General features: G+C 53.4%; 4 protein-coding genes across 4 annotated transcripts; 2 read left to right on the forward strand and 2 right to left on the reverse strand.

Moving 5' to 3' along the window:
* Positions 1–522: 522 nt before the first annotated feature.
* On the reverse strand, positions 523–1,622 carry BESB_072480 (uncharacterized protein; the record flags this gene model as incomplete). Its single annotated transcript, XM_029365621.1, has 7 exons — positions 523–803; positions 931–973; positions 1,035–1,063; positions 1,121–1,175; positions 1,237–1,295; positions 1,358–1,438; positions 1,529–1,622. 7 exons carry the CDS (start codon positions 1,620–1,622, stop codon positions 523–525), a joined length of 642 nt encoding a protein of 213 aa, XP_029218105.1.
* A 1,298-nt stretch (positions 1,623–2,920) lies between these two features.
* BESB_072490 (uncharacterized protein) lies at positions 2,921–4,251 on the forward strand (the record flags this gene model as incomplete). Its single annotated transcript, XM_029365622.1, has 3 exons — positions 2,921–2,974; positions 3,226–3,476; positions 3,984–4,251. 3 exons carry the CDS (start codon positions 2,921–2,923, stop codon positions 4,249–4,251), a joined length of 573 nt encoding a protein of 190 aa, XP_029218106.1.
* Positions 4,252–6,387: 2,136 nt separating this feature from the next.
* BESB_072500 (uncharacterized protein) lies at positions 6,388–7,233 on the reverse strand (the record flags this gene model as incomplete). The annotated part of the gene is made up of 1 exon (XM_029365623.1): positions 6,388–7,233. One exon carries the CDS (start codon positions 7,231–7,233, stop codon positions 6,388–6,390), a length of 846 nt encoding a protein of 281 aa, XP_029218107.1.
* A 1,471-nt stretch (positions 7,234–8,704) lies between these two features.
* Positions 8,705–9,721, forward strand: BESB_072510 (uncharacterized protein; the record flags this gene model as incomplete). Its single annotated transcript, XM_029365624.1, has 2 exons — positions 8,705–9,424; positions 9,563–9,721. The coding sequence occupies 2 exons, from the start codon at positions 8,705–8,707 to the stop codon at positions 9,719–9,721; spliced, it is 879 nt and encodes a 292-aa protein (XP_029218108.1).
* Positions 9,722–10,471: the final 750 nt, after the last annotated feature.

The raw sequence follows: 10,471 nt of genomic DNA on the forward strand, positions 1-10,471 counted from the left end.
AGGCATTGACCAAAAATTAGAAATACACAGGTAGCCTATGCGAGTCCCGCCTCTTCTGTAGAGGGCTGGTAGTCTTCAGCGAAGACACACTGCTAGTGATCCTCTAGACCTCGACATCGGGCGTGTTGAACAACGGTAAACGCGCCTGCGCGCCCAGGCGACGCCAACAGCTGTTGAACAGCTAATATTGCGAACAATATTGTACCGACTGTTGGTGTCAGTGTCTCCTTCTGCTACGCTGCAGCCCAGTCTGCCTGTCCGCCGTGCGTACAAGCCGATCCGGAAATGCAACGTAGCACGTTTTCATGGTACATCATTCGTAGAACGTCAGCCTGTGTGTTAAGCTCTCTCGCAAGTGAGGCCTGTACTTCGCACAAGAGCACTCCCGATATGTCCTAGCACCGTGTGGCCTAGTGTGTATTCATGCACGGAAACGCGTACGGAGTTCGATAAACAAAAACACTGTGATCGTGAGATGGCAGTCCACAGTACGTGCACGCCCGAGTTGACACCACCTGAAGCTCACGCCTCTGCTGTCTGCTGTATGACGGCATTGTTTGCTCTAGATATTGAATCTAGCTGCTGGGGCGATGTTGGCTCTGCGGCAGCAAAATCTTCTTCGGATGGCAGAGTGAGCAGTGGATAAGTTGTTTCAGATGAAGGGCCCGCCGCCGTGAAGGGGGGCGGCGACGGCACATCGAACTGCTGCGTCGTTGGCAGCCCCGGCACGGGCGACAAAGGCTCTTCGTTCGGAGGATAAAAGACGTCAGTGAGGTCCATCGCCTGCACCCTAACGCGTACGGCTGGCCGCCTGGTCAGTTAAACATGCCACCTTACCGCTCGAAGCACCGGAAGTGACACATCCTCTGTCACTGAAGCAAAGAACCCTGTGGGAACGCGTGTGGCAAGCGCCAAAGTATAAATCATTACCTGACAAAATTTCTTCCGATTTGGGGCACTTCTTCTTGCAATCCTGTGGCCATTAGCGATTTCGGTCACGGCTGATGCTATTGCGAGATTCGGGCAGTGCTCACTAAATGAGTACGGTCCTCTCCTGCTACCGCTGACGAATATTGGTGTGCACATAGTTGGCAGTTAGTAAGGAAGGTAGGTGACCTACGGACGGAGGCACTTCGCATGACGCAGCAGATCTCGCAGGGTATGCTCGAGCATTCCTAGTGGCATATTCCAGCCATGTTGTGAGATTCATCAATGCAGTCTGGTGAATCACCCTACTTCTGCTTCTCGTGAAGTGGAAGTAGAAGATAGCGCTGCGCACTTCTCTTTCATATCAGCTGCGGTGTATGAAGATAGCATCAACACTGATGCGCATACACTGTTACTCAGGTGGACTGACCCAAGCGACTGAAGGAACAGCCGCACTGCGGAGGGATTGGATCGCTACCAGCCTTGGACTCATCCAGCAGGCACGCCGTCCCTGAGAGTGCCCTGCAGATGATGCACAACTTGGCTCACGTTCCAGAGTGAGAGGTACCCTTGTGCACATCAACGACGGTGGCGTACGGACCACTGGTCGAGAGAACCCCCATGCTTGGCCGGACGTTTACCGCTTGCGCCGTCCCAACCACCGCGGCGACACCAGCCCCAAGGAGGAGTTTCATCGCTTTCAACAGACTTGATACCGTGGGAGATGCAGCGCCGGTCAACTGTTGTTTCGTTCCACACCACACGTGTAACACTAGAATTCTAGTATGGCGTAAAAGTAGAAAGAACGGCACAGTGTATGGACATCGTAGCGCCCGTGTTACGAGACCCTGTCCCGGAAAGAAAGCCCTTTGTTGAGGTCACCTTTGTGTCTGCCACATCCTGCGGCGGCGAACGCTGACGGAACCCTTAGTAAACTACATAAATCGGCAAATATGGGTCTCCTTTTCAAGTAGCAGATCGGGAGGGGCCTGCCTGTCGCTGCGCGATTGCATGAAGTGGAGGGAGCTTGATGCGCCCGCCTACTTGTGCGATCCTGCATGGCGTCGGTGTCCCTCTCTTACACAGTTCACTGTGTTGTATAAGAGTGCAAAGTTACAGTTGCCGCTAGTTGAAATCTCCGCAGGAATAAGGGTCTGCGCTGACCGCAGCACTCCTGTTGATGCCTGTGGAATATTGAAATCACAGGACCGATTTTCGGGACAGACGAGATCTTACGATCTTTGCTCTGCTATTTTCACGCTTTATATGAGCTCCGCGGAATCTCCACAAAATGACGGCAGTTCATGGAGTGAAGAACACGTGCCTCGATAGATTGCAAGTGCCACCGCCGTTGTCTGGACGAAGGGCCCCGAGTGTGCATGCAGATACGATGGAATGAGAATTGAGACGGTATTTATTGCTGGCATTACTCACAGTATTCCCATAAATGTATCAGATTATATGGTTTTTCAGCCCCATCCGTGAAAGGACGGGCTGGTGGCGACCTCCTGTAATGGGTTTCCCCCATGTGCTGAAACTGAATTTGTTGATTGCTAGCGGACACCAGGACACCGAGTTTTCGTGCCTCTGGGCATCTAGTAAACACCCCGGCAGCGACCGTAGCGCTGCGTTTTTTTGTGACGACGACACAACCATGACGTCTGGTTCGTTTTTGCGGTAGAAAGATATTCTTTCTTCGGCAAATCCCATGGCAATCTACGCCTGCTGAGCCCTGCGCGGGCGACGGTATTCTTTGCAGACGTCGCTGAAGTGCCTCGCTGAATCCAGGGGCGGAGGATCGCGAGCTAAATACTTCGTTCGTTTGCGGCCCATTTCCCTTTATTCGACCACTGTCGATTTCTTTCGAATCGAGCGCACCTCATGCTGGTCCACTGTACTGCAACTGCGGCTACATATCGTCGTCAGTGCGCCCAATTCGCAGGCACTTCCTATCGTTCTTTGTTTCTCGTTCCATCTCAACTGCCAAGCAAACATGGGGCCGCGGAGACAAGATCCTAACAGGACGGACAATTGTCCGTACTGCACAGTAAGTTTCGCTTGCAACGTGAGCTGCCTTTTACATTGAGCAGCCACACGGCCGGCGCGGCAGGCCACGACCGAAATAGGAAGAGTCTGAATAGCAGACCTGCAAAAGGGCTATGCCGTCATGAGATGACGCTATGACCAAGCCAAGCCCACTTCAGTGTCATCACTTTTGAACGGAAAAAACTAGCGAATCTCCTGCGCTACGCAGGTTATTGCTATCTCATGTGTTGCTGTTTTCTTCTGGTCCTTCAGCTCAAAATGTACTGTAAACAACACAAGACTTTCCTGCAACCGCAGAATTTCAACCCGGACGCGCCTCAACCAAAAGATTCTGCTGGGACTATTTCGCGAATGTACGACCAGATCATCAGCAGCAAACTAACAAAGTTCCGCGAGCGCTTCAGCGCCGCCCTTGAGAAACACTCGGAAACAATGTGGGGCCCGGATCCTCTTCAGCAGCTGAAGGCCATGCAGACAACTCCCCCCGAGGTGAAGAAGCCCAAGTAAGCTCAAGACATGCTTTTCTCATGGTGCTTTCCGTACTTCCCTCACTTCGACATATCCCGTTTACATCGTTTTGAATCACGAAACGCTGCAGGGCACCTAAACAAGATTACTTTGCACAGCCGATATCTTCCGGAAAAAGACTGCCGGAATGAAACTGGCAGTCTTTTTTTCCTCCGTTGGAGGCACGGTAACCCGTGAACTGGCTTTTTTTGTGCCTCTGCTTCAAGCACTACTGAATAACGTGTTCACGTTTGCGTGCGAGTCCCTATCTTGAGAAAGGAGGATGCCCTTGCTGGTGTAGCTGATTTTTAAAAGTCAGCGCCACGCCAGATCCTCACTAGCATTGTGTACAGGCAGTTAGTTCGCGAGATGATCAATGGGGAACACCAGTATGCGAATCATCCTCCTCTGACTACCTCAGTGCGAGAGGAGGACGCGTTTGCTTGACCTGCCTCTGTATGAGTGCGTGCTCCCCCGGGAGTTTCTGGGCCACCTGCTTTCAGGAAGGCTAAGAAAGAGAGGAAAAAGAAGAAAGATAGCAAGAAGAAAAAGAAGAAAGACAAGAAGAAGAGGAAGTCGAAAAAGAGCTCGAAGTGCAAGTCTAGATCAAGTAGCAGCGACAGTAGCGACGACAGTGATTCTTCTTCAAGTGACTCGTCGTCATCATCTGATTCGGAAGTCGAAAGGTACTTGCTCGTGGAAGGGAAAGTGGGCAGTGGGCCTCCCAGCTCTCATGGTCATACCGGGAGCGTGGGTGCGGTGATTAGCTAAGCTCTACTGGAGCATACATACGGATTTTATTATTTCTTAAGTCGGTGGGTGGTTCCCAGGTCGCGCGGCTTCCGTATCTGAAGACGCGTTAAACCGCCGACGGCGTCTTGCCCGTTAACAGCGCCATCGCTTGCATTTATGGCTGTTTATTAGAACACTTCGCCGTCTCGGTCTCGTAGACAAGGCAACCCAAGCACGGCCCTCTGGGGTATCTCGGGGATGTGGACGTTTGCTTCTTTTGGTGCGGCAGAAACCGTGTTAATACCGTCAGGCTCGTCCGGCAACAAATTACTCAAACATTACATACAGCGAAGATTGAACTCCTGCTGATGAATCTCGTTTGGTTCTTGGGAAACGATGCCCTCCGTATGCTTGATGAGCGTGGTCACTGTGGCGCATCATATTGTACACAGGAAGAAGACCGCTTCCAAGAAGCGTCGGCGCGACGCGTCATCATCTTGGTCGGGAGACGAGGTAAGCACTGATGGAAACAGGAGCTTCTGCGTGTTCAAATGACGATGAGCTCGCAGCCACTGTGTGGTGTCAGTGTCCGGGTGGTTGGCCGTGGAATTCGATCGCCTCTCGATATGGTTGTTGTTGTTTGAGGTAAAATCGGGTGTCGGTACAGGGCGCAGGTGTGTGCTGCGTGCTGAAGAGAAGCAGCATCTCCTGGTCTGCCTTCGGGCAGGTGAATGGTCGCCCCTACAACGAGGCTCTGAATCAATGATCTGCTTTTTTGACCTGGGTGCGCGATAGAGAAAAGGAGTATCTGTGTGCGCGTGCGAATGTGTGTGTGACCAGCGCGACAAGAAGCTTCGAAGGACTGAGGAGGAACCGGCGAGCAGGGAAAGGAGCTATGAATCCCCCGAGAGCTGGCATTGACTTCTTGCCCCACCTGTCAGTGGCACTATCTGTCAACTTGTCTTGGCAACTGTTCCGCCTTTACAAGCTCTACAAAAAACTGTTTTGTGAGAGCCAAAGGAAACTAGCAATCAGGTATAACATCGGTGAGACTGGCCGATGTGAGTATGATGTCTCGTCACTTTTGCGCTGTTGACTCCAGGGTGGAGTATGGAGCTCCTGTGAGGATTCTTGTACCACGACATGTGTCAGCTGTCTGGTCGTTCCTTGGTTATTCGCGAATTACTGCGCCAACGCGTTTTACTATTTTCCGGATATGCGACAGCAACAGTCGAAGCTGAGCTGCCGTGAAGGTCACGGAACGACTAGATACGAGCGGCTAGGTGACATCACCTGCCTTCTAGAAGACACCTTTTACGTCATGTGCATGCAAGGTTGCTTCCCGTTTGAAGCGCTGCAAAAGCTCCGCGTACTGAAAAAAGCAGTCATGCAACACGCGCTTCTGTGTGTGTTGAAAACTGCACACTTTTGACTATTTGCAACGTTGTTAGTCTCTTTTTCGAAGACACATTCCTGCTGACAAGTGACATTTGAATAACAGGTAAGAAAAGTTCAGTACCTCGGTGTCTTTGGCGCATATCTGCCACCCGCAACGAAGAAAACGATCGACAGACAGTCCACCGAGCGCACAACGCCACTGCCAGCCTTGTAATCCCTACGAGAAACGAGTGCTTCGTTTCCCTACGATGGCAGTTGCACTGCAGACCTTACAAAACTGCCTCATGTATAGTGAAAGCATGGTCAGAAACAGTAGACGCCACTGTGCCTGTCGGACACTCACTCCGTATCCCCACCATCACTGAGGATTCGTCGTGTCGCAGACTACACCTCCATCCAGTCCCCAACAGGTGGAGAGGATCATTAGCATCAGTCATTCTCTTCCGGGGATCCGCCAGTCCGAACAATTTGCGCAAAGCACAGTGTGCCACACGGCATGAAATCAAAAGACCACGCATAAAAACTGTATACCGATCTGAAGTAGACGGCCGAGCCTCAGCCCAGCACCTTCCGCCAACGAGTAATCCACATCCGAATCATCCTTACAATTGCGGCGGTACGTACCCAGGAAGAAGCCACGGGCTTGTCCCTCGAAAATCACGTCAGGATAGCTGACACCTGGCCGCGTGGTAGACGCGTACGGGAAAAACACCACGCTGGAAATTTCAGCGGTCCTGCTGCAACACCTTCAGCTTGGAGCCTTCAGCGTTACCTGCGCTAGCGGCGACGTGGCGGTCGCTGTCGCAGAGCCGCGCCAGGTGCGGTTTCTTTCTCGATTGCTTCAAAAACGTGCTCATCGTTCAACACGGGAGACTTGGTTCGTTCTTCCTCTGAGGAAGCATCGAACACAGCAATCGTGTCCTGGGCATCCAACGACCACTGACGTCGACTCCAGGAACGCAAAGCACGCACTACGTCCTCCTGACTGCCAACGGATGAGCCGAAACTCGGGGCTTTGGTTATGTCGATCTGTCCTTGGGACGATAAGCTGTCAACAGTATTCGAGTGGCACTTTTTTCCGGTCTCCTCCGTCTCCCTGGTAGGACCGGAGTGGTCGTTTGCAGAGCCCTCTCCTCTCCTGTTATTGTGAGCCTTTGCAGCTGCGACAGGCTTGATGCGTCCACTTCTCCGGTCGTCCGCGCTTGCCTTCTCCGCCTTCCCCTCTGATCCCTCGCTAGACATCGCAGCTAGCCACATGTCACGGCTCGAGCGTCTCAAGAGCTCTGAAACACTGTCTCTTCTTTGCACACTCTCTGGGTCCGGATCCTGGTGCTTCAGCTCTCCAGCTTCTCGGCCTTCCGAAACGGTGGCAGCCAGCCACATGTCACGACTGGAACGCCTCAAAAGTTCAGACACGCTGCCGATGCCACTCTTCTTAGACTCTTGTGGACTTGTACCCGGGGACTTCTCCACCCCAGTGTCTGGTGGCGGGCGAGTTGTGGCTGCTAGCCACAATTCGCGACTTCTGCGCCGCAGAACCTTGACCGCTGGGTCAGCCGGCGAGCGGGGTGACTTGAGGCCTGAACCGCTTGATTCTGAGGGTGCCTCTCCCTGAGTCTCCATGGCAGATGCTCAGATCTTGAATACAATGAGGACGGCAGCGGAGAAGTAGGCAGCAGACAGCAAAGAGGAAAGCCAACGTGAGTGAAGTGTGCTGAACACGCGCACGCGGCCAGCCTGTGTGCCCAGGAATGGAAATCCAGCTTCCTACACGAAGAACAGAGACTGGGAGAAGACTCCTAGTGAACTTGAAAAAGGGACAGTGACGCAACAGGACTCTCTTGTTGCTTAGGAAGAAATGGCTGCATAAAATAATACTGCACGAGCGTTAAAGACGAGGCTGTGCTCGGTGAGCCTTCGCTTGGGGCAGCCAGCCATACGGCGAAGTGCAATGCCACGAAAAAAATAAAAGCCGCCATCAAAGTAGCGCCCTACTTGCCCAAGGGTTTGCCTTTTCGCTGTAGGCAACTGCAAAAGAATATCCGTATTACTTGAGGATCCCAGCTTTTACAAAAACCACATCTTTTGGCCAAACGAGGGGCGCGGGCTACGGTGAATTACCGCGTCGGCGCGCGAAGCAGCCCGACAATCGATCTTTACTTCGCGTGCAGCAACCAGGGCGCGGATGCATGCACTAGAGAGGGGACCCTGCAAGTCTCGACGCAACTTTTGAAATAGAAGACCTACAGCTCACCAACAGCAACCTCCAGATTCTTTTTCTAGCCTCGCTCTCGCTGCATCTCTCTTGGAGACTGCGATAGGAAAGTATGACATAACGAGTAAGCAGTCGCGCCCAATGAGTTTGTTTGTCTCGTTACATGTACCCGCCATTATTGTTTTCTCAACGGCACGACCTCTTTCAGAGGCAAGGAATTCCGTGTGCTGGGCGGTCTTTTCTTCAAGACAGCATTTCTCTGTCCCTCTCCAGAACGTCATACAGTGCTCGAGGAGTTCCTTGCCCCTTGTCGTTGCCAGTGTGCCTGACGTGCATGTATAACCGAACTGGCCTACGCAAACGATCGGTACACCGCCGTCGCTCGGAGAGACTGCTTTTCTGACACACGCAACGCCTGTCGCGGACTTCTCCTTTTTCCTACTACTGGAGACTCCACCGCAACGCTCTGCGGGGCGTTTCTGGAGTCTGTACCGTTGCCTAGCTCAACGCTGGGCCAAAGCCTGCACAAGATATGCGATTCCCGATCGGTGCAGCGTGGGTGTTCTAAAGGTGCTTCGCTTGGTTTCACAGCAGAACTACCTTGGAGATCAGACACGTCTGCATGTGGCAGCGAGTGACCGTTTGAAATCCAGCGTGCCTGCCGCAAGCACCAGGTGGCGCCGTACGCCCCACACGCGCTGCGACCGGGCGGATGGGCGTGCAACGCACCTAGAAAGTCCACAGACATAGGAGCTACCCCACATTCGCCTGTCTGCCTTTCGCAAGTTGCTCAGGGCGTTTGGAGTGTCTCTACACGTGTGGAATCCGCCTGGAGACCAACCAGTGTATCCTGCGCCGAGGCGTTGCACTTTCTGGAGAATGTCGGACGGCGAAGCGTCGAATCCGCCGTCAAAAAAGAGGCGTCGCTCTGCTCGCGCAGAGTCTGAACCAGACAGCGTCTCCTGTCGTGCGCCTGAGTCGACAGAATGTCCGAAAGGCGATGCCACGGCTTTCGCCTCTGCCCCGTCGGGGTCCCATGCCCCCCGAGTCCAGATCGTCGAGCATGCAGTCAAGGCTCTTTTTCAGCGTTATAGGGCGTCATCGCCTCCGTCAACAGAGTCAACCTCGTCTTCAGACGGCGTAAAGCCTCCGAATGCCTCTACGGATGAGCAACTTGACGCGTCCGCGGACTCGAAGCGCTCCCGCGAATCGGGTGACTCGTCACGACTTGAGTCCGATGCCTCTGCGTCCCTCTCTCAGGATCTGCCTCAGTCGACACCCTCCTCGGCCTTCTCGACGCTTCTCTGGGTTCGAAGCCTTTTTGGAGACCAAGAAGAGGACAGCGGATTGCAAACGCGGGTCTCGAAGAGCCCTCGCGCCCTTGACGGATCTGCCCAAGCGGACTCCGCTGCCGCGTCTTCGGGCAAACTTGGCGCGCGGATCGACGGAGAGCGCGACCTTGAGAAGCGAATCAAACACATGAACTTCAGGTCTCTGAAAGCAGGGCCAGCAGCTGTAGGCGGTCTGTGCATCCCTGTCATTGCCACGTCTTTGGATCTCCGCATTGCGCCTTTCTGGCGCACTGGCACTGAGCAGGAGGTGAGCGCGGGAGCGGCTTCCGCATCAGCTGGTAGCCTCTTAGAACCGAAACGATGGTGGGCTTTTGTAGGCAGAGTGTCTAGTGCGCCGAGCTGTATCACTGTTATCACTCGTTTCCTTTCTGTGCAATTGCTGTAGGCTCGAGCAGAGTGGCAGAAGACCCGCTCGATCTTGCGAAGCGACTTCAAGAAAAAACACAAAACCGCAGTCCGCATGCTCAAGGGAAGCAACCCGCGGCGAGCACAAAACAGAGGAATGTCGTCGGCCGCCTCTAACGGCTCCGGGGGGGTTCGATAGCTGACTGTTTTCTGTGCCCCGTCGTGTTGAGCGGAGCCAGACCAGAATTAGGAGGGCCTTGTTTTTTCAACATGTGCAGGTTTGTTTTCGTTTTGTCGGTCGTGGTCATAAAGGTTTTTCTTTGGACGGAGGAAACGTAACACACACAGGAATCAGTTTTTGCTGCCGTCCGGCGCTCGGTGGTCCTATCCACCAGGCTTCCACTTACCTGATTTCTACACACATCTCCGCCCACTGGCCCCCATATGTTTAGAGATTACGGCTGTCTCTCGCCGTCTCTGTATGACTTTACGTCGCATCCGCCTTGGCGGCAAGCTGAGAGACGATCCTTGCCACTTTACCACGTTTTTTCCCGCGAAGAGAGCTTTCGCGGGGGAAACACAGAGCTGTCGAGACACGTTGGAGCACGGTCTCTGCCCACGCTCCTAAGCGCCAAAGGACTGAGGCCTCCAACGATATATTACGTGTGTATATTACCTACTTAACTCCTCAATTTACGCAGAAATGCATCTTATCAGGTCCCCATATGTCAACTGGCAGGTGTATCCCAGTAAGAGACAACTATCGCTCCTTCGTACCGTACAAGGTAGCGACCTGCAAGGTTCAGGGAGTCACTGGTATGGAAGTGGAAAATTGACGCGTGCGCTACGGAGGCGAGAGAGTTTTTTGTCATCGTTTCTAACAAGAAGTCTTCGCTCATCTTCATATGGCAGCCTCTAGTTTGTCCGCCCGCTCTCACCAAAATGCGCG

Source organism: Besnoitia besnoiti (assembly GCF_002563875.1).
Source record: "Besnoitia besnoiti strain Bb-Ger1 chromosome Unknown contig00007, whole genome shotgun sequence".
In the NCBI taxonomy this organism is placed as follows: Eukaryota; Apicomplexa; class Conoidasida; order Eucoccidiorida; family Sarcocystidae; genus Besnoitia; species Besnoitia besnoiti.